The sequence below is a fragment of the Phascolarctos cinereus genome, unplaced genomic scaffold, assembly GCF_003287225.1.
Source record: "Phascolarctos cinereus isolate Bilbo 61053 unplaced genomic scaffold, phaCin_HiC Scaffold_5;HRSCAF=322, whole genome shotgun sequence".
NCBI lineage: Eukaryota > Metazoa > Chordata > Mammalia > Diprotodontia > Phascolarctidae > Phascolarctos > Phascolarctos cinereus.
The window spans coordinates 10,149,696-10,177,676 of NW_027555958.1; the positions used below are offsets into that span (position 1 = coordinate 10,149,696).

At 42.1% G+C, this 27,981-nt stretch overlaps 1 protein-coding gene across 2 annotated transcripts; it reads right to left on the reverse strand.

Moving 5' to 3' along the window:
* Positions 1-7,046: 7,046 nt before the first annotated feature.
* Positions 7,047-27,453, reverse strand: LOC144454150 (uncharacterized). Of its 2 annotated transcripts, XM_078154619.1 has the most exons (6): positions 27,275-27,453; positions 21,194-21,431; positions 20,780-20,854; positions 18,790-18,916; positions 17,871-17,966; positions 7,047-11,735 (listed from the first exon to the last, which is right to left on the reverse strand). In XM_078154619.1, exons 3-6 carry the CDS (start codon positions 20,828-20,830, stop codon positions 8,806-8,808), a joined length of 3,204 nt encoding a protein of 1,067 aa, XP_078010745.1. In that variant the 5' UTR covers positions 20,831-20,854; positions 21,194-21,431; positions 27,275-27,453; the 3' UTR covers positions 7,047-8,805. The 2 variants fall into 2 exon arrangements, with proteins under 2 accessions (XP_078010745.1, XP_078010744.1); XM_078154618.1 differs by lacking the exon at positions 27,275-27,453 and having other exon boundaries at positions 21,194-21,882.
* Between the last annotated feature and the right edge of the window lie 528 nt (positions 27,454-27,981).

Sequence of the window (27,981 nt, forward strand, 5' to 3'; positions counted from 1 at the left end):
CAGGGATAATCCAAAAACTCAGAGAGACTTCCCCTGTACAAAACAATTTTTCATGATTCTCCAGATCTTATGGAGACCAGGCAAAAAATTTTTCTTGAGGTTTTGGAGAATGAGCTTTCTCCAATTGTGTAAAAGACAACCTAGGGGCGAATCTCAAGGTGTAGAGGGAGATCGGCCCATCCTCTTTGCTATAAGCCTTAAAAAAAAAAAAAAAAAAGAAGGACTTGCTCCTGTAGTCTACTCGCCTCGACCAGTGTCCTGGTGAGGGAGAAAAAAAAAAACCGGCAGAAGTTCCCAACAAGGCGTCCCTTGTCAAGAGGGAAATCGCTAGAGCCTGTTGCAGGCTCGACCCAGCCCCAGCAAGCCTTCTTAGGTGCTTGAGGGGAGACCCAACTACAGGGTGGGTGGATGGGGGAGGCTTACCTGGAGTCAAAGAAGGCTCGAGACTTCAGACTAGCCCCACGTTGGGCGCCATAAATGTTGCGGGCTGAGAGGATGAGAGGTTCTGACCCCTCAAAGACCAGAGTACAGGACGGGTCATCTGGAATGAATTCACAGACTCAAGCGTTCTTTAATTCAAGGTGGCAAAGATTTATTGTTACGCTTTTCAGCAGGCAAGGATTCTTAAAGGATCCTGCAACCTTAGAGAGGTACAGGTAAAGTTTATATAGGATAAAATGCAGTAAAACATATGTCAAATATGCTAACTAGGTGATTCAGGGCGGGATTAGGGAGTGGTTAAGGAGTGGTCAGTTCTCAATTGAAACTCAAGATAAGAAAAATCCCATTATTCAAGAGAGTATCTGGTCCCAGACATCCTGGCCCAGTGATAGCAAACAGGAAGAATACTGATCAGCTCTATCTGGTCCTGGAATTTGCTGACACAGGAAGGGGTGTGTTTTTAGCTCACTCAGAGAGAAAAAGATTAATTTAGGTTTTTTGGCCCTTATTGGGGCTCAATTGATCTTAAATGATTATCAAGGGACAGTGTTTCTGAGGCTAGGGAGAAACTGGGGCCCAAGTACAAGCACCCAAACACGAGCACCCAAGCACCCCAACAGAACCTCGTTGGTTTTCTCACCGGCCCAGGGAGGCAGGAGCTGCCGGTCAGCTGTGTCCACCACCTCAGTGAGCCCATCTGGGCTTTTCTTGGCAGAGACACTGGAGCGGTTGGCCATTTCCTTCTCCAGCTCATTTGACACATGAGGACATGGAGGCAATCATGGATACATTAACAAAATTATCATATTGGCCCCTGTCCAAAAATGTGTCTCGCTCTGCCCCTGCCTGCGGTTCCTCACCAGTCTTCTGGACTCGCTGTTGCTCACTGATGAGTTTTTTTTTTCAAAGTTGTTCTTTACAATGTTGCCATTGCATAAATCATTCTGCAGTTACTGCTCACTTCACTGTTAATTCATATGAGTCTTCCTGGGTTCCTCTGAAACTCTCCTTTTCATAATTTCTTATGGTGTAACACTATCATACTGTATTCAGAAACCATAATTTGTTCAACCATGCCCCAACTGATAGGCACTCCTTTAGACTCCAGGGAGATAGGGAGAAGCAGCTTAGAACCTAGTTTTTTAGTTTTTTTGGTGAGGCAATTGGGGTTAAGTGACTTGCTCAGGGTCACACAGCTAGTGAGTGTTATGTATCTGAGGCCAGATTTGAAGTCAGGTCCTCCTGACTCCAGGGTCGGTGCTCTGTCCACTGCACTACCTAGCTGCCCCTAGAACCTAATTGTCATAGCACACCTGCTGGGACTCCTCCTGTGCAGGCATCCTGTTTTGGTGTCTATGGGTCTCTGGAAATATGTCATCTTCCTTACTCAATTCTAATTTTCTACACAAACTTTTCTGATCAGTGGGACTTATTTCATCTTTATATTCCAAGTGCTGAGCACAGCACCCTATAAGCAAGTTACTGCTAAGTCATTCAGTTGTGTCTGACCCACTTTTATGGGGTTTTCTTGGCACGCTGGAGTGCTTTGCCATTTTCTTCTCCAGGGTTCCCATTTTACAGATAGGGAAACTGAGGCATAGATTAAATGACTTGTCCAATGCCTGAGGCTGGGTTTGAACTCTGGTCCTCCTGACTCTAGGCCCAACACTCTATCCACTTGTGAGAGACGATTTATGATGGACCCCTACTCAAACTCTAATCAGTATTAGTTCATTAGGATTCTATAAGGGGTAATGATTGTTAGCAATTATTAATACATTTTTAGTCATCTAATAGGTAAAAGAATAAGCAATATATTAATCCATATTTTATATAATCACATAGGAATATAGGTTCTAGCAGAAGGGCCCCTACAGTAGTCCTCAAAACTTAATGTAATGTTTACTACTTGTTGATCAGCTATGCAGCTTATTTGCGTAACCGCAAGAAAGCTCACACTGATACCTCTATCCAGTTTTGCTCTAATTCCATAACCAAACCAAGCACGAGGGGCATGGTGTGGAAAGTCCCCCCTGATATGTTCCTGGAGCACGTGCATGACTTGGACCATCTCCTCTCGCCCAACCTAAGGAGGAGCCCATCCGTGTTACAACCACCTCATCAGTGGAGATATTCCTTGCTTCGCCCAGCCTTATGCATCACATGTCAACCAATGGGATTCTGTACTTTGTATAGCCTCTTTAGAATGTTCAGGTAATAAATCTGGCATCGAGCCTCATAAAAATAAAGTGCTGGAAGGAGGGGGTATCTCAGGCTGTGAGGAAGGTCAGGGGGTCCACTTTGTTAGGGGGGACCAGGTCCCTTTAAAAAAGTGCTTTGGCTCAGAGCTCTGCCTCAGTTTCTCTTTTAGTCATTTTTGTCCCCACACACTGCACTACCTTGCTACCCAATAAACAACTAGGATGATAATAAATATTTGTAGAGGTCTCCAAGAGGAGATTAAAATGGCATAACGTAGCATCCAACTCTTAATAGGAGATTATGCCATACCTAGTGTGGAAGAAGCAGTAGCAAAGTGATTTTTAAAAAGTAAGAAATCCATAGGACTAGAGGAGAGCTCAGCAAAGCAGGAGCAATAGGAGAGTCTGTGAAGGAAGTACTAAAAAAAATTAAAGAAGACACATCCATAGCAGGAAGCACTGGGGAAAAAAAGATGGCCGGCAAACTGGAGAGGGGAAAAGCCAAACACCAGGTGGAACAGGTCGGCCGTGTGTTGGCATTTGGCAAACTGGGTATTAATTCACAAGAGCCAAAAACGAAAAATCCCACAAACTCTGCCAACCATCCATGTCTTCTATCAATGGGGAGTGGGTGAACAAACTTTTCTTTTTTTTTTTGGCTAGGCAATGGGGTTAAGTGACTTGCCCAGGGTCACACAGCTAGTGTTATGTGTCTGAGGCCAAATTTGAACTCAGGTCCTCCTGAATCCAGGGCCGGTGCTCTATCTGCTGCGCCACCTAGCTGCCCCTGAACAAACTTTTCTTAAAATAAGCCACAAGAACTGACATGTGTAAAGGCTCCACAGAAACATGGGAACTTGCATATGAATGTATGCAGTGAAGATCAACACGCACTCTGAGAGTGACTGCAGAAGAAACATCATTGCCCAGGACAAGACCAAAAAGAAAAAGAGTCCATGAGTTCACATGGGAACAAATATGTTGTTTCGTTACCATCTTGTGAAAATAAATGTATACTTCAAAAAGAAGCCCATAAACATTACTGTTTCACCTTCTTTCCATTCACACAGCCGCCACCACCAGCTCACCCAGAATTATGTTTGAAAATAAAGGTAAGATGAAAGACAAGGTTCTGAGCATGATCTTTTGCCTCTTTCCTTTCCCTAGCCCTTAGCACAGCGCCTAGCACAGAGTAGGCACTTTAAAAATGATCACACAGGTCATAAGTTGGGGATCCAAGATTCAAAGGTCCTTAGATTCTGGATTCAGTATCATTTCTTCCATACCATATTATTTCTCATATCTAGACAAGAGAATGTTTCCCTACTGAAAATAGTTACCTACATGTTATTTATTTAAGAAAAAAAAAGTGAGTGTATTTAGTCTGACAACAAACTAAAAGAAAATCCACAGGAAAATAACGTGGGTCCATACCTCGTTTCTACTTGCATTAACCACAAAAATCAAATCAAAATCAAGAAAACCATTGCTTCTGAAAAGGTCAGTCAACTACCTAAGGATCAATTCCAGATCCCTGTGACTCATCTAAAAACTTGTGCCTTGGCTACCAAGCCCTGCACGTGTGGGTGTGTTACCCACATATTATCCTATTAGAATGCAAACTCCCTTTTGTACCTCCATAAACTTAGCAAAGTGCACAGCATAAAGTAAGGAGTTAATAGATTTTTTTTTCATCGACTCTTTCTCTGATGTGTTAAAGAACATACTTTTAAAAAAAATCTCTCAAAACAACATCTCTTTCTAGTTTTAGTTTTCACATGTTCAGACTGAAAGTCTTCCTATATTCATTAAATTTTCCTCTCCTAGGAACAGTCCTCCAATATTTAATAAAGCATTTATTATGTGGTTATTGTTCAGTCATGTCTGACTCTTCATGTCCCTGTGGACCACACTTGTCCATGGGGTTTTCTTCGAAAAGATACTGGAGTGGTTTGCCATTTCCTTCTCCAGTGGATTAAGGCAAACAGAGGTTAAGCGACTCGCCCAGGGTCACAAGGCTAACAAGTGTCTGAGGCCAGATTTTAACTCAGCTCTCCCTGACTCCAGGCCCAGTGCTCTATCCAATGAACCACCCAGCAGCCTCTTGTCATAAAGCAAACCTTTTGAATGAAGACTTTATAGCATTCACAAGATAAGGCAGAATCATAAAAAATGTGTCGGAAGAGTCTGAAATGGCCACTGAGTCCAATTCCCATTAAAAAACCAACCTTCCTTCTACAGCACACTCAAGGGTCCATTTGTCATCCACTGGAAGAGCTCCAGTTAGAAATGCCTTGATTGCCAGAAGTATCCCAGTGCAATCTGAGGTTATTCAGATTCTGTTCCATCACATCCAAAGTTCTCCCTTAAGCTTCCATCAATTTTTCCTAGGTCTAGTGAGCGAGCAGAACAGGCCTCACCCCTCTGCCACATAGCAGACCTTCGGATACTTGAAGACAGCTATCGTATTCTCTGTGAGTTTTTTTCTTCTCCATGCTAAACATCCTAGGGGCCAAGAATTGAACATCATATGACATGAAGCTGAGTCCCTCCATCACCCTGGGCTGCCTTCTCCAAGAGATTCAGCTCATCAACATCCTTCAATGTAGTTTCTAAACTAAATACTTCAGATGCAATCTGATGAGGGGAAAGGGTACAGTAAGAATATTACTCCCTCATTCCCAAAAATCTTGCCTCATTTAATGTGCCCCAAGAGTTCATCAGAATTTTTGGCTTTAATATCAACCTACTATTAATAGACAGTTTGCAATCCAGCCAAATACCTCACATCTTTTCAAAAGACCTCTCTGACTCCCCCCTTCTATTTTTGAAATTTTCCTTCTTAATCTAAATTTAATCCTAATACATTTCATCCTTTGAAATTCTCAATGTTCTCAACTTTCCAGATCTCTCACTGGATCCTGGTTACCATCCATCATGTTACCTACCCTGCTCCCCAGAATGGTGTCACCTACACACTTGATAAGAATGGCATCTATGTCTGAATCCAAAATGTCAAAACAGTAGATCCCTGGAAAACTCCACAAAACCCTTCCAATTCATAACTGAACTGATTACTCTTTGGGGCTTGCCAGTTTTGAATCCATCTAGTGGAAGCATTTTCCAGTCAATATCTCTTTCTTATAATAGCATGAGTCATCATCAAAAGCTTTGCTAAAACGAGGTAAACATGTCTACAACATTTCTCTGATACAGTAGTTAAATAACCCAATCAAAAAAGAAAATAAATTTAGTCTAGCAGATTCCCAGGCTTTTAAAATTCTCCATACACCCTAATTTCCAGCAACCTTCCTATATCCCCTATTCAATATGAAAATAAATTCTAGGGTTTATAATTACTATGTACATAATAAATAAAATTGAAATTAATTTTTCATAAAACATTATTTGGTACATAACTTTTTTAAAAAAATAGTAGTTGTTAAATATTTATCAGGGAAGAACCAAATAAATTACTGAGGTCCTTATCATTTCATTTTAACCAAGTCTTATCCTTTGTGTGGTTTTTGAAAGAGATGCTATCTGCATCCAGAGAAAGAACTGCTAAACAGATGTATAGAATAATTTTACATATATATGTGTGTACACACACACACACACACACACACACACATACACCCTATTTGTGTGTGATGGTAGCCATCTCCAGAGCGGGGCAGATGAGGGAGAAAAAAAAGAAATTTACATGATAGCTTTGTTGTATATTTTAAGGGAATAGCTAGTTGTACACGGTAGAATTGCAGTTTTACGTGCAATCATCTTTTATTGTACTGTTACAGAAATGCTTGTTTTGTTCCATGAATTGAAAATAGAAAGAAAGAGAGAGAGAGAGAAAGAAAAGAAAGAAAGAAAGAAAGAAAGAAAGAAAGAAAGAAAGAAAGAAAGAAAGAAAGAAAGAAAGACAGACCTCCATATTAAGATCAGGGTTAGAAAGCCTCTAGTTTGTTTCTTTCTTTGGAGTTGATTGAGAACAGGACTGAGAATCCTGATCCACAGAGATAAGTTTTTGAAAACAGAAGGAAAACAGTGGACACACATTTAGTAAGAACGGGATGTGCTTCCCTGAGTTGTGAACATTTTGGAACTTCTTTGATTAGAAAGCAATTTGGTCATTGCTGTGATCAATTAGTTCACCCTTTGCTAGGTTTTGTCACTAATTTTTTCTAGTTCAAAGGGTTTTCTATTCCAACATCTGTCATTCGGTTTTGTCAGAGGAGTTATTCCTTCACCTCTTTTCAAAAGTATGAGGAGAGAGGTATCAAACTCCCTGCTGGTCCATAAACTGCCTAGAGCACAACACCCCCAGGTGAGCCCAAAACAGAGTGAAATGTAATGGGAAAACATTTAACAAAATTAATAAAAAATAAGACACAACATGAATAATCTTATCTTGTGGTTTTCCATGTCAATATACAGCCCAGAGGGATTCATTTCTACGTAACTTCAATGCCACTGTACTATAACAGCCCTTCCTCTTTCCATCCCACCCTGGGCTCCCTGCCATTCTCTCTATAATTCACAACATTGATAGATTAGATAGAAAAATAAAGATATGTGTATTTTTAAACTAACCACTATTTTTGGAATGTAAATAGATTAAGATATTCCCTATATCCCCTTCATAAGCTTCTCCTATTTCCTGAGGATATGTATACCTGAGGATGGGAACCCATGGCCTAGAACAACCTGTTCATTGAATTCATTTTTAAAGAAAATTCAACATATCAATTATTCTATTTTGTTTTACATTGCTTTCATTCTCAAATACATTTCTACCCCCTCCCACAGAAAGCCACATATTTTAACAGAGGATAAAAAAAGATGGGAAAATCAGTTCCACAAAATTAACCAATATATCAAGAAAGTCCAACAGTATATGCAATATTACACATTTCTAGTCATCCCTTCCCGCCTTCTGAACGTGAAAGAGGTATATTTTTTCCATGTCCTGAGTCATTAGAAGTAAACAGGATTCAGTTTTGGTTATTTCTTCTTTTCATTTACATTGCTGTGTATATTGCTGGTCCTGCTTACTTTGCTCTGAATCAGTTCAAATAATTTTCCGCCTATTTCTTTTAATTCCTCATATACCATCCTTTTTTACAGGGCAGAATTATTCCATTATATTCATGTACTACAATCTACTCTTCCCTTCCCCCGCCCCAATCAATGGACATTGACTATCGCACAGCCCTTTCTTTGTGACGTCAGTTCACAGAATCAGAGAATTTGAGAGTTGAGATGGCCTTCAGTGGCCATCCAGCCCAGTCCCAAACACAGACAGAAATCATTGCAAGAAAATACCCAAGAAACAGTCATCCAGCTTTTGGTCGAAGACCTCCAAGGAGGAGGAGGACCTCACCACCTCCCCAGGCAGCTTAACATCCACACATTGCTTCTGGGTCTGCCTTAGAGGGCCAAGCAGAACCAGTCTGATCCTCTCTCACATGACAGCTTTTCAAATACCTGAAGACAGAATCATGTTTCTGTTTTCTCTTTACCAGGGTAAACATGTCCAGTTCCTCTAAGTCCATTTCTCAGGATATGGACCTAAGGCCCTTCATCATCCTAGCTGCCTTTCTCTAAATATTCTCTTCCACCCTATCAATGGCAACCTTGTGATCTGCTGCTCGGAATTAAACAGTATTCAGATGATGTTAGAAAAGGGCAAAGTAGTGTCACTATCAGCTCCCTAATTCCTAGAATCTGTTTCACTTAATGTAGCCTAAGATTGCATTAGATTTTTTGTCTTCTACATCACACTGCTGACTCATGTTGAGCTTGCAGGCCACTACAACTATAAGACATTTTTTCACAACTGCTATCTAACCATGCCTCACTATCTTATATTTGTGAAACTAATTTTGTACCCCAGTATGAGACTTACATTTGTCCCTCCTGAATTTCATTTTACTAGATTCATGCCAGTATTCCAGCCTGTCAATATCCTTCTGGATCCTAACTCTGATCTGGTGTGTCAGCTCTTCCTCTCACCTTTGTATCACCTGCAGATGTGATAAGCATGCCATCTAAGCCTTTCTCAAAGTCATGGACACAAATGTTGTGCAGCTCGAGTCAAGAACAGACTCTTGTAACATTGCACTGGAGACCTTCTGCAAGGCTGACACTAAACCATTAAAAACTATTCTTTGTATGTATTATAATCAAAATGCTTCACTCCAGTATGATTTTTTTGATGTGTAATGAGATGCTTCTTCTCTCTGAAGGCTTTCTTACATTCATTACAAGCAAAGGATTTCTGTACAGTTTTAATTCTCTGGCAATTTTGGGGTATCTCCCTCTTAATGAAAGCTTTTCCGTGGTCTCTATGTTCAAAGGGTCGTTCAGCAGCATGAATTCTCTGATGGGCAATAAGGTTTGCCCTCCTACTGAAAGCTATGCCACATTCATTACATGCAAAAGGTTTCTCTCCAGTGTGACTTCTCTGATGTCTAACAAGGTTTGCCCTCCCACTGAAGGCCTTTCCACACTCATTACATGCAAATGGTTTCTCTCCAGTATGAGTTCTCTCGTGCCTAATAAGGTTTGCTCTCCCACTGAAGGCTTTCCCACATTCTTTACATGCAAAGGGTTTCTCTCCAGTATGAGTTCTCTGATGTCTATTAAGGCTTCCCTTCTCACTGAAGGTTTTCCCACACTCATTACATTCAAAGGGTTTTTCCCCAGTATGAGTTCTCTGATGGGTAATAAAGTGTCCCCTCTCATTGAAGGCTTTCCCACATTCATTACAAACAAAGGGTTTATCTCCAGTATGACTTCTCTGATGTGTAATAAGATTTCTCCTCCGCCTGAAGGCTTTCCCACAATCACTACATGGAAAAGGTTTCTCTCCAGTATGAGTTCTATGATGGATAATAAGGCTGGCCCTTTGGCTAAAGGCTTTCCCACATTCATTACATGCAAAGGTTTTCTCTCCAGTATGAATCCTTTGATGTCTATTGAGGCTTCCTCGCTCACCGAAAGCTTTCCCACATTCACTACATGAAAAGGGTTTCTCACCAGTATGAGTTCTCTGGTGTGTAATAAAGTATCCCCTCCCACTGAAGGCTTTCCCACATTCACTACATGTAAAGGGTTTTTCTCCAGTATGAGTTCTCTGATGTGCAATAAGGTTTCCCCTCACACTAAAGGCTTTCCCACATTCATTACAATTAAAGGGTTTCTCTCCAGTATGAATCCTCTGATGGGTAATAAGGCTTCCCTTCTGTCTAAAAGCTTTGCCACATTCGTTACATTCAAAAGGTTTCTCTCCAGTGTGAGTTCTCTGATGACTAATGAGGTTTTCCCTCCGACTAAAGTCTTTTCCACATTCATTACATTCAAAGGGTTTCTCACCAGTATGAGTCCTCTGATGTGCGATGAGGTTTCCCCTTTCACTGAAGGCCTTCCCACATTCATTACAGTCAAAGGGTTTTTCTCCGGTATGACTCCTATGATGATAAATAAGGCTTGCTCTCTGACTACAGGCTTGCCCACATTCATTACAAGCAAAGGGTTTCTCTCCAGTATGAGTTCTCTGATGGGTAGTAAGGTTTCCCCTCTGGCTGAAGGTTTTCCCACACTCATTACAAGCAAAGGGTTTCTCTCTCGTATGAGTTCTCTGATGACTTATAAGGTTTTCCCTCCGGTTGAAGCCTTTCCCACATTCATTACATTCAAAGGGTTTCTCTCCAGTATGAATTCTCTGATGTCTGTTAAGGCTTCCCCTCTCAGTGAAGGCCTTCCCACATTCATTACATTCAAATGGCTTCTCTCCAGTATGAATTCTCTGATGGATAATAAAATGTCCGCTCTCACTGAAGGCTTTCCCACATTCATTACATTCAAAGGGTTTCTCTCCAGTATGAATCCTCTGATGTCTATTAAGGCGACCCCTTTCACTGAAGGCTTTCCCACACTCATTACATTCAAAGGGTTTCTCTCCAGTATGAATGCCGTGGTGACTTTTGAGTATTTGACTGTCACTGAAGGCTTTTCCACACTCATTACATGCAAAGAGTTTCTCTCTAGTATGAGTTTTCTGGTGATTAATAAGGCTTTCCCTGTGGTTGAAGCATTTCCCACATTCATCACATTCAAAAGGTTTCTCTCCAGTGTGAATTCTCTGATGCCTATAAAGGCTTTCCTTAACATTAAAAGCTTTCCCACAAGCTTTACATTCAAAAGGCTTCTCTCTAGTATGAATTCTTTTATGAATAATAAAGTGTCCACTCTCACTGAAAGCTTTTCCACACTCATTACATCTAAAGCATTTCTCTCCAGTATGAATCCTCTGATGTCTATTAAAGCATCCCCTCTTACTGAAGGCTTTCCCACATTTGTTACAATCAAAGGATTTCTCTCTGGTATGAATTCCCTGATGAGCAATATATCCCTTCTCACTGAAGGCTTTTCCAAATTCATTACATTCAAAAGGTTTCTCTCTAATATGAGCTCCTTTATATTTAGTCAAGCTTCCCTTGTAGCTGAAGGCTTTCTCATATCGCTTACACTCAAGTTTGTCTCTATTCTGATGGCCAATAAAATTTGATCTTCTGCCAATGGCTTTGCCACATTTATTGTACTTATGTTGCTTCTCTCCAGCATGTATTCTATGAAATTTAATTAGGTCTGAGTGGTACCTAAAGGGTTTCTTGCATTTCATATACTTAGAACAATTCTTCTCTAAGGAGAATGTATTATAAGTAATTAGGGCAGGAAAATCTTTGAAGCCCTTTCCAAGCATCTTATATTTACAGAAACTTTTCCCCACTGTTCCTCTCCAGAGTGCAACAAAGTCTGACCCAAAGGTCAATCTTCTCCCAAATGTATTACTCTGAGGTCTACTTCTTTTATTAAAAGATGCTCTGGGAGTGATTGTTCCTTGTCTGGAGCGTTTCTCTAGGTCACCCTTTGGTTTTTCTAAATCAACATCATATTCCCTGGCTTTGTCCATCTTGCAATGCCAGGCAGCGTCCTTTGGTGGCCTTTTCTTGGATGAGGCTTTCATGCAAATATTCTGCATCAGCTTTGAGTTCCTTGTTTTAAATTTGATCTTGTTACCAAGGGAATCTGAAAAAAAAAATTTAAAAAAATCACTAGCCATTGATTCTGTACTAAGAGCAAGGAATCTTCTTTAGAGCAAGTTCTAGTTTTTGTCTCTTCCAATAAGGACAATGATGTTCAGTTTGAACCAGGTAGAACAACGACTGTCTGAACCGAAGCCAAATATAGATAAAAAGAGAGCAAAAGAGTACTTAGCTGCAGGACTAATAAGTTACATTCTAGGGCATTCAAACAATTATAGATGTCGCTAAAAACATTTAATGGAAAGCCAAATTATTTTCTGCATAACTAAAGAGTGGAAAGCCACACAGGAAGGTGGAAAGTTAGCAGTGAAATATCACTCAAGTGAAAATATACTCAACTTAGAATCTATATAGATAAAAGTGACAGATTTAGAAGACCATAAGCAATTGAAGAAATCTAATGAATTACTAGGCTTTCCCCAAATTGGGAAAATCAAAAGAAATGAACCAATATATTTCAGGAAAGTGTGCCCCCGTGTGTGTATTTGTATTTATATATGTGTGTGTTTGTGTGTATATTTATATATGTATGTATATATGTATATATGTGTATATATATTTTATACATATTTTAAATTACCAAAAACCTTGAAGAAAAAAAGAGATTAAATATAGAATTTATTGATTGCCAATCTACAATTACAAATTCACATAGATCCATTGTTGCCAATCTTCTATAATTGACAAATTAATTTTTTAAAACAGCCAAGAAGAAAGGCATGGCATACCAAATAACAGCAATCTGACTTGTTATGAAAATTAAAATGTGATGAAACCCTAAATATCATATACTAAATGTTAAGAGATTAACTTCATTTCTTAATGAAATAGGGAATTATTTTTTATTTCAGTTTTCATTTTAAAAATTCAGTTTTATTTTCAGCTTTGAATTTCCTCACCCTGTCCCCTACCCTTTGAGGAGGCAAGAAAAACCAAATCTATTACAAATTATGTATAGCCATGAAAAAACAATAAGGAATTATTTTTTAAAAATCCAACAATGTATTTAATAAATGACCTGAATAAAGGCACATGATAATCTAATGAAATGTGGAAATGAGCTAACAATATATATATCAGAATAAGGCTTCACAGAGATCTCAACAGACTAAATCAATAGGTTGAAACTCCTAAAAAATGTAAAAGAGATAATTTGATATCAAGTCCTACATTTTGGTAAAGAAATTCATTCCACAGTTACAAAGTAGGGAAGATATGGCTAGAAAACTGGTTATCTTTAAAAGATGCAGGGATGTTAGGAAGCTCAACATAAGTAAAGGAAAGAATGTGGTGGCATACAGGCAATAAAGACTCTCCGAAGCTATCCTCAGGAAGGACTGGAGTCCAGAAGACAAAAGGTTAATGAACTTCCCTGGTCAGACTACAGAGTTCCTCATGAAGAATCTCCTTCACTGCCACAGAGACACCTGCTGCACGCAGAGGTTAATCCATCTGTTCAGAGTCACCTAACCAGTATGAGTCAGAGGCAGTGGTTTTCCTGATTCCAAGGACAATTCTCTGCTCATCATGCTGTCTCTCAAAGAAGACTCATGGGGGACAGACCCAAAGAGAAGAACAGGGAGCAGTGGGCAGAAGCTGCAAAGAGATAAACTTAGGCCTGACTGGAGGGGAAATGTCTTAATGATTAGAGCTTCCCAAAAGAGGAAAGGGATGCCTCTGGGAGCAGTGATTCTCCTCTGAGCGCAGCTACCAGGTACAGGATGTATCAGATGTCCACCAAGGCCCATCCAGCTCTTAACTTTTATGATTCTGTGACATTTCTAAAGTGAGACACTTATCTTCATTATGGAGAACTGGCATATTTTTTCTATTAAAAATTTTTATAGGGAAGAAATTAGGGGAAGAAATATAAAACTAAAAAATAAGCACAAAAGAAGAAACTAATTAAAATCATATACAAGGTGTACCAAATGTCAAGCTTTGGTAGTTTAAATTGTTTTAAATTGTATTCCTGAAGAGATAATACAAGAATCATCTGGCTACCTAAAAACAGTGACAAAAAACAAAAACAACAACAACAAAAAACAACCCAGATACTATATATTAAGAAATTACAAATGATAACTGCCCCGAAGGCAAAGTGAAAGTAGAAAATACACTCATCACTGCCTGAAGGAAACTGCAAAATGCAAACTCCGAGGAACATTCTGGCCACAGTCCAGAGCTTCGTCAAAGAAAAAATACCGTTAAGTAGCCAAAAGTAAGAGTTCATTCATGTAGCAATGAACCACAGTCAGTACCATATAAGATTTGGTAACTATCACTATAATGAGGGGGAAATTTTAGAATACAATATTTCAAAAGCCAAAAGGTATAGGCTTACAAATAACAATAACTTATCACCTTGCAAAACTGAATAAACTCCAACAGGGGAAAAAAATGGGACCTTTAATAAAATAGAAGATTTTTAAGTATTCCTGATGAAAAGATCAGAACTGAATTGATACTATGAAATTTAATCACATGAGTCAAGAGACATATAGAAAGGTAAATGCATTTGAGCTAAAGGAAGGGGCTAGATGATAAAGAAATGCTTATATTCTACTAGACAGTAAAGATTCCAATGTCCCTTTAGAGCCTTAATGTCTTCAAAAGTCATAGAGGGAGTTAAATAAGATAACAAGGAACCTGGAGGGGGAGCTGCTGGGTCTTTATGTTCATAGGAAAGAAAAGGGAATTCAGTAGGTATGTCTAAGGAAGAAAATAAATCACTAAAGAAATCAAAAAGGATAAAAAGGGAAATTTACAACAAATGGGAAAAAAGGCAATAATTGGAAACCATAAACTATTCACTGGAAAGTCAAATACTGAAGCTGAAATACTCTGGCCACATAATGAGAAGATGGGACTCACTGGAAAAGACCCGATGTTGGAGAAGACTGAAGGCAAAAGGAGAAGGGGATGGCAGAGGATGAGACAGACAGATAGTGTCATGGAAACAACAAACATGTATCTGCACAGACTCAATAGATAGTGGAGGATAGAAGGGCCTGGCGCGTTGTGGTCCACGGCATCACAAGGAGTCAGACGTGACTGAGTGACTGAACAACAACAATATCTTGATCAATTTTTTGCCAACAAAATAGATAACTTAAGTGAAACAGATAATAATCAACAGAAAATAAAGAATTTATAGAATTTAACAGAACAAGAAATAGAGAATTTAAATAACTCATTTTCAGAAAAAAGAAATTGAATAAGTTATAAGTGAACTTCCAAAGAAAAAACTAGGCCAGATGAATTTACAAGTGAATTCTATCAAACATTCAAAAAATAATTGGTTCCATTACATAAACTTTATGTGGAAACACACTTCTATGATACCAATATGCTTTTGATACCTAAACCAAGGAGGAAAAAACCAGAGCACATTACAGACTAGTGTCCCTAATGAATATTGACACAAAAATATTAAATATTAGCAAAAGAGCTGTAGCAACATGTTAAAAAGAGTATACACTACGACTAGGTGGGATTTATACTAGGAATGACAGACCAGTTCAATATTTTAGGAAAACTATTAACATAACTGGCCAAATTAATAACAAAAACAACTTTTAAAAGTTACGATTCTAATAACAGATGCCAAAAAGGCTACTAACAAAATACAACACCCATTTGGGGAAAAAAAAAATCTTAAAAAAAAAGAGCAGGATCATGTGATCTTTTCCTTAAAATGGTAAACAGTATCTATCTAAAACAAAGAAACATCATAATATTTATTAGAGAAACACTAGAGATCTTTCCAGGAAGACCAGGGGTAAAGCAAGAAATTTCATTACCACTATCATTACTAGAAATGTTCATTATAGCAATAAGACAAGAAAAAAAAGTTGAGGGAATAAACATAAGCAAAGAGGAAGCAAAATTATTGACTTTTACAGATATGTCGATCTATTTAGACATGCTTAGAGATTCAACTAAAAAACCAAATGAAACAATTACTTCAGTAAAATAGCAGAATACATAATAAATCCACATATTCTGAACATTTAGAGAAATTACATTCAATATAACCAGAGAAAGTGTAAATATTTGGGATTCTATCCACCAAGACATATATAGGAACTACATGAACACATTTACAAAACATTCTTTAGAGAAATATAGGCAAATAATTTTGGACATATTAATAACTCATGTTTGGACACTGCTAATATCAAAAATAAAAGGACAATATTCCTTGAATAAATCTACTTATTTAATGACATACCAATCAAACCACCAAAGGACTACAATGTAGAGCCAGAAGTAAATGATAAAATTCTATCTGGAGGAACAAAAAATCAAGAATCTTAAAGGAAATAACAACAAAAAAAGTGGTAATTACAAAGTAATTACATTAAAAAGTAGTAATGATCAAAATTATTTGGTACATCGGCAAAAAACAAAAATGTCAATCAGTGGAACAGATTAGGTATACAACATAGAGAAACAAATAAACACAGTAACACAGCATTCAGAAAACCCTAACACCAACTAGTGGACTAAGAAGTCATTATTAGGGGCAGCTAGGTAGTGCAGTGGATAGAGCCCTGGCCCTGGAGTCAGGAGGACCTGAGTTCAAATCTGGCCTCAGATACATAACACTCACTAGCTGTGTGACCCTGAGCAAGTCACTTAACCCCAACTGCCTTACACACACACACAAAAAGTCATTATTCTACAAAAATTCTGGGAACACTGAAAAGTAGTCTGGCAGAAATTAGGTTTAGATCAGCAACTGTCTCACACAGAGACATAAAAGTTCACACTGCTGTGAGCAAATTGGAGGAGGAAGGAAGGAGATACTTTCCAAAACTATGGACAGATGAAGAGTTGATGACCAAACAGAGGACAGGAAAAATGAAGATAAAATAGGCAATTTTTGATTGCATAAAAATGAAAAGGATTTGCACAAATCGACGCAGTTAAAATTAGAAGGGAAACAGCTGGGGAAAAAAATCTTTGCATCAAGTTTCTCTGATAAAATTCTGAGATGTTATATGACAAACTAATTGAAATGAATGACAACAACAACCATTCCCCAAAAAAGAAATGGTCAAAAGATAAGATAACCACATGAAAAAAATACTTCTAAATAATTAGTTCTGCAAAGTAAAATAATTCCGAGGTTTAAGAGGGACATTAATGCACTGTTCGTGGGACTATAAAGTAGTCCAACAATTGTGGAAAGTGACAGTAATTATATTCACAAAGTCACTAGAGTAGACATGCTTTCTGACTTAAGAATACCATCAATCAACTAGACATCTCAGAGAGATCAAAGACGGAGGGAAGGGCTCATATATACAAAGATATGTATATAAGCATTTTTTGTTCTGTCAAAGAATTGGAAACCAAGGGCACACACATCCATGGGGTATGGTGAAACAAATTATGGTAGGTTATTTTAATGGACTATAGAGATACAAGAAATAACGAAAGGATGAATTCAGAGAAACTTGGGAAGACCTGTATGGACTGACGCAGCATGAAATAAGCAGAACCAGAACAATTATTCAATAACTATTAATACTGTAAAGAAAAATGGATCTGAAAGAACTCAATCGATGTCATGACACAACTCTATGATGATGAAGCCATCCACCACCTGGCAGGTGGGGGGCTCTAGTGCCGTGGGTCTCGAGACCTCCATCTTCAGATGTGGCCAATGTGTGGGTTTGCTTTGCTCGACCATGCTTATTTGTTATAAAGGGCTTTTTCAATGCCTGGGTTATTTGGAAAGAAGAGTGATATGAGTGACACCCCTCAAAATAGAAAAGGAGAGTCACTGTAGCATTTTTCTAAATGGAATGACAAGAACCAGGGATGGTCAGGAAGAGAGACAGACACAGAGGAAAATTTTGTAATCGATGAGTTAAATTTATTACATGATTTTGAAAAGAAATAAGCAGCATAGAGATGTGGGATCACATAGGTAATTCTTTTTCAGTTCTTTGTAGAGGAAAATTTTGTAACCGATGAGTTAAATTTATTACATGATTTTGAAAAGAAATAAGCAGCATAGAGATGTGGGATCACACAGGTAATTCTTTTTCAATTCTTTGTATGTAAAATCAAAATCAAAATCAAAATCTGCCTGCTATTCACTCACCTAGACTAGACCCTCTGGGGCCTCTGCCTGCAGGACTCCACGCTGCTTCCTGCTTCTCCCACAGAGAGGTCACATCCAGCCTGGAAACGGGAATCCCTGCACACAAGGACAGACGGCGATCAGCATGTAATTACTCAAGGAAAAGCAGAGCATGGAGGATGACCAGGGGCTGGTCTGAAGCACTCGGTTTTGTCTCCCGATAGAGCAGGGTCCCAACTCTAGATCCCATTTCTCGCCCACCTGCACTGTCTCAGATATGCTGAGAGACAAGTCCTAGGGTCTCTTCATCCACAGGCACCTTGCAATCTAGGCAACAGCTGTTCTTTCTCCACATGGTCTTTCCTCCTTTGCGTGCTCCTAGATCCTTTACATAAGGCTCTCAAGTTTTCAAAAGTTTGATGCAACCAGAACAATGTTACCCTCAAAGAGGAGACCCAGACCATCCTCAGAGAGTCCCACCTCAACCTGGCTTCCTCAGTCCCAGCAGTGAACTCCACTGGACCTGGACTACCCTTAGGAAATTGCGAAGCCCCTTCAATGCCAAGCTTCCCTGGGAGGTCCCCACGTTGATTGTGCCTCTTCCCCCAAATGATCTCATGTTACTTTTTGCATGCCTGTTTTCTTTCTTTGTGTCCATGTGGTGGCAAGACAGGCGGACTGCCCCAGAGCTCCACCGGCAATCCCACAATATATATCACAAGAGAAAAAAGACAGTCCCAGCACATGGGGTAGAGCCCATACGATCTTCAGGGAGAATGTATTGGTCAAGATCTGAATTGGCTCAGAGGGAAAATCAATCCACTCTATACTAAGAGAGGAAGATGAGCTCCAGACACTGGGCATGCCTACCGAAACGCGCCTCCACTGACAAAACCACATGGACACAAAGAAAGTGCATGGACACAACTGTTTTGCTTACCCACAGACACCAGGTTCTCGTAGGTGTCCCACATCACGGCCCTGTACAGGGCCCTCTGGGCAGGATCCAGGCGTCTCCACTCCTCCCGCGTGAAGTCCACAGACACATCCTTGAACGTCACAGATTCCTGAATGAAACACATTTGTGCTCAGCCAGGGACCACGCTTTCTAAGTTACTGCTTTCCCACTTGTGGTGGGCCTCTCAGTAGCTAGTACACATTTGATTATCCACGTCACCCCAACAATCCTTTCCAAAAGGAACCCCCCAGAAAACCATGCCCTTCACTCTGAGAGCCCCAAACCACAAGAGAGAATCAGCCTCCATTTGATCACTGAACACACAATGCTAACATTGGCAAGCACAGTCCAAATATTAATCTCTCCTTAGATACACTCGAGAGGTCCCTCTCCATTACTGACCAACTCGTTCAGGAGACAATATCCCAAGCTCAGAGTTCTTGATGATATTTTTAAGCATCGATGGCCCCTGGCTTTCCCTCAGGGCACGATCTTCTTTGATGCTTGGAGAGAGCTCTGAATATTGGATTTTGTTCAGTAAATCGAATACTTGTTTATAGTCAGCGGTTTAAACTAGAGGGCCCTCGTGTCTCCTGCCCCTTTCACTTAAATTTCTATCTTCTGTGGAGTTGTGATATCTAGTGGAAAGCTGTTTGCAAAATACTGTCTGTTCCTTCCTCCTACTTTCATCAAGGGTGCCCCCACTAGGCGCAGGGGTTTTTACTCATGAAGATTTTGTAGAGATAGGAAAATAAATCCCGGGATCAGTAGTTAATGAAATCTTTTTTGACAGACTTTTTTATTTTTAAAGAAGTAACAACACCCATCATCTTTTCCAAGGAGCAAGAAAATGTTCTTTCTTAGAATTCGGAAATCCATCCTTCAGTGCTCTCAGAACTGGGCAGCCTCAGACACTGACCCCTCTCCCCATGCCTGGTCTCTTTCGATGACTTATTTTTCAGGGTCTCTTCTCTCTCTTCATTGGACAGCTGAGAAATGGGGATTCATTGTCACTGAAGGTAAAACAAGGTTGTCACAGACCTCCAGACAGAGGTTCCCACGCTGTTGTTTGTCCTCATTCTTGTTTCATCCATAAACACTGTCAGGATGACTTGGTTGAACTGGGGTTAGGGCCAAGTTCTCTGTGAATCTGTTTTTCCCACTAATGCTTATTGCTACTTTAGGAAGTGGTCCTTCGGACAGTTAGAAGACCAGGGCTGGTAGGGACCCCAGAGGCATCTGGTCCAGCACAGACAGAGATGGCAGCACAGGACGGGGCATCCCTGATAAGTGGTCATTCAGCCCCGGGTGGAAGCCCCCCAGGATGCTGAGGCATCTCTTCTTTCTGACAGCAATCATTTCCAAGAAGTCTGTCCTCACATGACTATGTATTCACCTCCTTCGATGACCCCTCTTCACTCCCACTGGTGCTCCTGGGGCCAAGCAGAACCAGTCCTCTTCCTCAGGAATGTCCAACAAATGCACTGGCCCAGCTCTCATGTGACCCTTCAATCTTCTCCAACGCGATCACCCCAAGTCCATTTAGCGGCAACTCCTTTGGCAAGAACTCAAGTCCCTTCTGCATTCTAGACAGCCTCCTCTGCACATTCTCCTGCTTGTCTAAGCAGCCTTCCTAAGCAGAATACAACCCTGCAGAATGTGGAGTCACAGTGGGCACCCAAGGCAGGAGGCCGCTGTCTCTCTTACTCTGCTTCTTATCTTCCTCCCTCACGCCCTCTATTCCCTGCCTCCCCTCTTCTCTCCTGTCTCTTTCTTGCAGTCTTTGCCTCTTACCTTCAAATATGCATACCCACCAATAGAAAGTAAGGTCCCTGGGGAAGGGTAGCTTCACTTTTACCGTTGGGGTCTTGTTGCCTGGCACACAGGAAGCATGTAATGATGTTTGCTGAACTAGACTGAAGGACAGAAAGGGAAGAAGGGAGGAGAGAGAGGAGAGGAGAGAAGAACTCACCTGAAATGTGGCTATGAGGAAACCAGAAGTCATTCCCTCCTTATCCTCCATACTGCTGCCTGGGGGAGGGCTGAGCTAGAGGAGAAAGAAGTTGTGAGGAGCAGAGATCCCTCAACCCAAGCTCTTCTGCATTATCAATGCTGCCCCTTAGATCATCCCTCCACCCACCTTCTGAACCCATCTTACACTGCTGAAAAATGTCCACATGGACTGACCACCTGCTCCTTTCACCTTCCCCTGGGCTCTTCAACCTGTGAAGGGGCCTGCCAGAGAAGGCTGGTGGGCCAGTGCTGCAGAGCTGGGGTCAGTGGCTGCGACTGCCCATCTCTCCCCTGCCTTTCCCAAGGCAAGGTTTTCCTGGGCCCCACACTGGGAAGATTTCCTTCTCCCTGCCAATCCTTTGGAAATCCTCACCTACATCCCCAAGTACTCAGGCAAAGTCCTCCATCCTTGTGACCTCTGTGCTATTCTTCCAACGTGACTTCGCTCAGGACCTGTTGGTCCGGCCAGGATGACCAGGAACTGCTGGACCTTCCAGGACCTCTTCCTTCACATCAGGCACTGCCCTGGAGCTCCAGGGAAAAGCATCAGGCCAGAGCCTTCTCCTGGGAGCATTCCCCATCCTCTTCCCCTTCCACAGTAAAGCTGGGACCTGGGGGCTCAAAAGCAGGATCACTTTGGCCAAGGCTCCTCTTTGGGGCTCAGATCCCCACCTCCAGCTGGCCAGCGTACTCCTGGACACTACCCAGGCCCCCTCATGCCAGACAGGAAAGAGGCAATGGAAGAGACATGAAATCACAGTCATACAGTGTAACTCGGGTCCTTTTGAGACATCCGCAGCTCTGGGAGTGCAAAGGAACGGGTGGTGAACTTCATTCATTCAAGGAACATTTAAGGGGAAAAAAAGACACCCACAGAAGGGGAAACAAGACCCTATGACTAATGGAATGGTCAGCCCCTCCCCAAGAGGCTGTGGGCATCTGGAAAGGGATGTTCTGGCCACAGCAGTGCATCATCATTTCTCTCTCTCTCCCTCTCTCTCTTTCTCTCTTTTACACACACACACACACACACACACACACTCACTCACATGCACACACACACACACACTCACATGCACACACACACACACACTCACACTCACTCACATGCACACACACACACACTCACTCACACACACACACACACACACACACACTCACTCACATGCACATTTTGTTCAGGGTGTGTGCCCAGGGGAACTTTCTAAGATGACCATTTAATGAATAACTTAACAATAAAGGACATCATTTTTATTTATCAAACTCAAGTAAGCAAACCCTAACTAACCTTAGTTTCTTTTTAAATTAACAAGTAAACTTTACTTTAAAATACAAACTTTGCAAAGAGTTCCTTTTAATCACACCCTTCTCCTTAAAATAAGATTCAGAATACCCTGTAAGTCTCATTTTCTTGGCTAAAAAAAGCACCTCCGCCCCTGGCCCCACTCTTCATTATCAAGGCCAGTGTAGGAGATCAGGCCTGGTGATCAGAGGCACATCCTTTTCAAGCATATATAACGGTTTTTGCCTTCTCTACTCATACCAATGGAGGTCTTGGAAAACAAAGTGAACAGAGGAGTCAGAGGGGAACAAAAATGTCTAACTGAATTTTCCCTGAACAGGCTGGAGTCCACTACAGAAGAGGCAGAAGCCTCTTGAGGTACAAAGAAGAAACACAGAAAGTCTATCAGCCTTAACAAAACTGGGCTTGCCAAGCAGAAGCATCCCTAGAGCCGGTAAAGAACTGCCCCTCAGAGAGCACGGCGGAGGGTCTTAGACTGAATGGTGACTAAGTCATTAGACATACCTTCTTACCCCAGCAGCAAAGTCTCACGAAGTAGTAGAAAGGAAATGAGTAAGAAGCAAGGGAAGGAAGCAGGAAATGAGGTTGTAGCTGGAAGACCCCAGAGAATGGAAGCCCCAGGCAGGCTCAAGATCCTTACTGGCACATGAAGATATGCCTAAACACATCAGAAACACATTGTGCATAACTATGTACACACATATCCACCTGAACCTTCACACATGCAAAGATATCCACACACATTAAAACACGCTTACATACATGCGCCTTATGTATATACCTAGGCCACACACATTAATAAGCATTTCTTAGTCAGCTGGACAACGAACATTTATTCAGCACCTACAATGTGCCAGGCGCTGTGCATACAAAAGCAAAAGACAGTCCCTGCTCTCCAGAATTTCCTACTCTGATAAGAAGACAACATGTAAACAACTGTACACAAACGAGCTCTGGACAGGATAAATTGGAAATAACCAACAGAGGGAAGAGACTGAAATTAAGAGGGATTGGAAAAGGCTTCTTGTAGAAGGTGGGATTTCATCTAGGACCTGAAGGAAGCCAGGGACACCAGGACGTAGGGATGAGGAGGAGGAACATTTAAGGTATGTGGGGCAGTCAGCGTTGCTGAACTGCAGAACACAGGAGGTAACAAGGCAGAAGAAGACTAAACAGTGTGTGTGGGGGCGGGGGTAGATTATGAGAGATACAACGAAAATGTTTGTTCCCATAAATTTGGAGCAAACAGTTAGGAAAGTGACTGAGTAAAATAGGATACAGCTGGTTTTAACTTGTTTTGCTGATAGAAGTTAGTAAGTAGGACAAAAGTTATGCTTTGCTTAGAGTGTGCATGCTTAATGGGCTTATAAATATTAGCTTCTCCACCTTCAGGAGGGGCTAAGACACCATTTTCTGAACATGGGATGTATGAAGAAAGAGGGAGAGTGTGTCAAGCAGTAGATGTGTAACAGGCGTGCCAGAAAGTTGTACACTCTGGAGTACTCAGCCAATGAGGAAACAGAGGAGGCACTTTGTGGCCAGGATTAGAGATAAATAGTGAACTCTGGCTTTGGTATAATGTGTCCTAGTCCATAGGACATCCAAGGATGCAACTGTGTAATAAACCAGGCTTTTAACTTCATCCCTCCTGAGTCTGAAAGAGTTATTTCTCACAGTTATTAAGTAAGGGGTGACATGATCAGAGCTGTACTTTAGGAAAATCACGTTAGTGGCTGAGTGCAGGATGGACTGAGGCAGGCAACCCCGTACAATAGTTACTGTAACAGTCCAGGCATGAGGTGATGAGGGTTTGCACTAGGGTGGTGGAAATATCCAAGGAGAAAAAACAACAACAAAAAAAGAAAGAAATATCAAAGGAGAGAAGAGAGTGTATAGGAGAGATGCTGCGGAGGTGAAATCCACAAGAAATGAGGCAGAAGTGAAATGGACAGGCCTTGGCAATACCTTGGACATGTGACTGAGGGAGTGAAGAGCCTGAGGATGACACTTAGGTTCCAAGCCTGGGCACCTAGGAAGATGGGGGGATGGAGGTACCCTTAACAGTAACAGGAAAGGTCTGAGGGAGAAAGAATGGAGTCAGTTTGGGTGTGCAGAGTTTAAGAAATCTACACTAGTTCAAAAATAGGCAGTTGGAAACGTGAGCCTGGGGGTCAACAGAGAGGTTAAGTCTGGATAATTAGATTTAAGAATCATCAGCATAGAAATAATTGAATTCATGAGATCACCAAGTGAAATAGGATATAGGTGAAGAGAAAAGGGCCCAAGACAGAACCTGAGGGACATTCACAGTTAGCAGGCATGACCTAAAGGAGACAGAGAAGGATGGGTCAGATAGACAGGAGAACTAGGAGAGAGTGGGGCGGGGGGAGAGGGAGAGAGGGAGAGAGACAGACAGAAATATACACACACTTATGTAGATATATACATTTGCTACCAAAGGAAAGGCAAGTTGAAGATTCTCAATTTTCTATATATTACTTAAAAACTTAACTTTTTAAAAATAGATTTTCTTTTTTTTTTTTAAACTAATCTACTTTTGGGGCAGCTAGGTGGTGCAGTGGATAGAGCACCGGCCCTGGATTGAGGAAAATCTGAGTTCAAATCCGGCCTCAGACACATAACACTTACTAGCTGTGTGACCCTGGGCAAGTCACTTAACCCTATTGCCTAGCCAAAAAAAAAAACCCCAAAAACTAAACTAATCTACTTTTGGAAAGCACTGTCTGAATCATTTTATATGTGGCTTCTTGGTATTCCTGTTTGTAAAACATGACGATTTTATGAAATGCTGGATCAAAACTGAGTGAGACAATGTAAACAGTGTGAGATCTCTCAGATGGACTGAGTGTAACAGTTTTGTAGACTGTTACAAACTCAAGGTTGGTTACGCTAGCCTGAATAGGCCCAAGTTTCAAGTTCCTAGAAAACACATGATCTGTACTGTACATTAGTATTAGGTAATGGCTAATGCTAAATAAGGATAAAATAGCCAGGATTGGTAGTATTATAATGTGATTCCTTGTTTCTGGGGCAGATTTTCGCGTTTTAGATTGCAAGGCTGAAATTCCTGTCCAATGGGAATTTACAGCCAGTGGGGGGTGGGTGTCTCTGCATTAGGACTATATAACCTTTGTTCTGACCTTTGTGCCTCACCTTGCTTCGCTGGGACTGCAGGACGAAGCAGACTCCCGCTTCTCGCCAGAACGTAATAAATCTTTCACTTTATACCTAGAAAATCTCCGAGTGTTATTTTTGGGTAACTGCAGCACACAAAGTGGTGCCACTTTTTCTTGTTATAGGGATCAGGTTTCCCTTGCCCAGGGTGGAAGCGCAATGACCACTCACAGACCTTACCCAACTACTGCTCTGTGCAGTCTCATACTTGGTGTTGACTTGCTGGATGCCAGCCTGAGCCCGTTCTCCCCTGCTTGGACAGCCTGGTGGTCCCTCATCCCCAAATGCCTGATAGTTTTAGCCCTTGAAGTGACTCGTCAGCATCAGCCTCCCCAGCAGCAGGGATTTAAGGTGTGCACCACTGTGCTGGGTCAACTTTTTTTTTTTTTAGGAAACCTTTCAGGATAAATTGAGGAAAGTCAACATATGTATAAGTGAATGAAATGAGATTTCTGTGGGTATCTGGATTTGGGGCAGTTTCATCATTGAGACCATCAATCTAGGATAAATCAAGTTTTAAAAAAGAGTGTTTTGAGGGAAAGTATCTATCACAAATCCTCTTTTACATTAATAATAAAGCAGGGTAACTGGAGTGAAAGGGCAGGTCAAACCACCGCCACCACATCATTTATGATTCTGTGCTTGAGCTGGAAGGTTAGTGCCTTCCAGACCATTGGCCCTGCTGCCAGCCCAGTGCCAGAAGTCATCCCAGAGGGGATCCCTTGACAAGCAGGGCCTGAAATGCCTGCCAGCAGGACCACCAACTAGCAACCACATTACCTAAACAGACAGGGAATCCACGAGCCCAGGAAGCACAGCATCCCACACACCAGCAGCTCCTTCCAGCCCAAACCTCCACAGTCATCAACTAGGGGAGCAACTTTGTGGAGACGAGTCTAGTCAACAGCCTGGCCAGGTGTGGCAGCCCTTATCTGCTCAGCAGCCACAGCTAGTGCAGACCAGACAAGCTCCTGGCACCATCATATGGTTCAACACGGGAAACTGATAGATTCATGGGATTATCACCACCTTGGCTATTGGCCCTAAGGATCACTGGACCTCCAGAACATGTGTCGTCTCCCTGGTTAAGCTGTGAGTTCTAAGAAGGCAGCCTTTGTCTTCCCCCTCTTTAAAAAGTCCCCAGCAATTACCACAGAAAGGGCTTAATAAATGCTTCTGTCGGGTGGTGGTGCTCTTGGATGAGAGTAAGCCGTATTAAGGGAGGAAAGACAGGTTTGGCCTGGGCTGTAAAGGGCTTAAAATGCCAGGGTATTTCATGTTTCATTCCAGAGTCCACAAGTGACTCGAGGAGGATGGAGGGGGATGGGGCTTGAGGCTGCAGCAATGAGCTCCGTGGCTGCGGGGGACCCTGTGGCGGGGCGCACCTGGTGGGGAAACGATGGGGGGGAGGGGTGCAGAAGCTAACGAGGCAGGTTGGGTCTGGGTTCAACTCGGATGTTGGAACGGGGGAGGTTCTGAAGGGTTTGGGGGGAAGAGCGGAGGGAGCTGAGGCTGAGGGGGGAGAGGGTCGGCCACGGGGACGCACTCTCACTTGCACGCACACACACTCACATGCACCCTAACAGGCTTTTGCGTGCTCGCTTGCACTGGCACATACTCAGGAGCTTACACACAACAACTACGTACGCACACATCCTTTCACACGCGTGAACAAGAACCCCAAACCACAGACAACCCACCCAAGACTACGGGCTTGAGCTGCGGAGTCGCGCGTGCGCACTCTCACGACTGACGCCGTCCCGCCCTCACTCAACTAGCGGTTCAGACGGCAGGAGCCGGCCGCGCGTGCGCACAGTAAAGTGTGGTTAGGGGGCGGAGTTGGGAAAGCGCGTGCGCGGTGTCCCGCCTTCACTCTCTGGGACCGTCAGCACACGCTCCTAGGAAGGGGGAGGGGAAGGGGACGTAGGCGCTGGTGCCGCGCGTGCTCAATCATACCTTTCCTCCCTCGTTCACCTTGATGGCTCCGAGGGAGCAGGCAGCAGGGAACGGGGAACGGAGAGCCGCCGCGGCGCTTCCGCTCTTACTCCCTTCCCCTCCCTGTATCAGCGGATCAGAGGTACACTGAGAGGCAGAAGAACCATTCCCATGATGCATTTCACTCTGCGGCAATATTGACAGCCTAGAGTGCTAGGCCCAGGGGCTGCGGAGGCCCTCCGCAAAGCATTCTGGGAAGTAGAGTACGGAAACCAAAAGTCCCAGGCTGCGCGCACTTTGGAATCGTTGACCTAGACTACACCTCCCAGAAGGCACCGCGGCCCTCCTTCCCAAAGCGTCGAGTCTGCGCACTGGGGGGACGCTTGTGGAGGTTCCATTCCTGGCCTTGCCTTTGACGTCACTGGGCACTGACCCTATTCGGGCTTACTTTAGGTCTGTTGTAAACAATAGCCGCTTCGTCCGCCCCTTATTTAACAGATAATTGAATGATTCAGTACCCCGTTCCACTGAGATGGGTAGGTGTCAGTGACCCTTAAAGCTCCTTGCAGCTCCAGCTTCAGCCCTATGACCCTGTGACCCCACGTTCAGTTTTGTGGGGCACCCCTAGTCTGACCGGGATGGGGGAGAGCTGAACTCACCCCCCCTTTTAGAGACACCGGGTCTTTCTTGGTGCCGTCACTAAGACCCCCTGATCTTCTTCACATGAA

Excerpts from the sequence above, each read along its gene's own strand:
- LOC144454150 (XM_078154619.1), bottom strand. The coding sequence starts at position 20,830 with ATGGAGGATAAGGAGGGAATGACTTCTGGTTTCCTCATAGCCACATTT. Across the intron at positions 17,967-18,789 it reads CGAGAACCTGGTGTCTGTGG|GGATTCCCGTTTCCAGGCTG; the intron begins GTAAGCAAAACA and ends CCTTGTGTGCAG. Across the intron at positions 11,736-17,870 it reads CCCCAGAGGGTCTAGTCTAG|ATTCCCTTGGTAACAAGATC; the intron begins GTGAGTGAATAG and ends TTTTTTTTTCAG.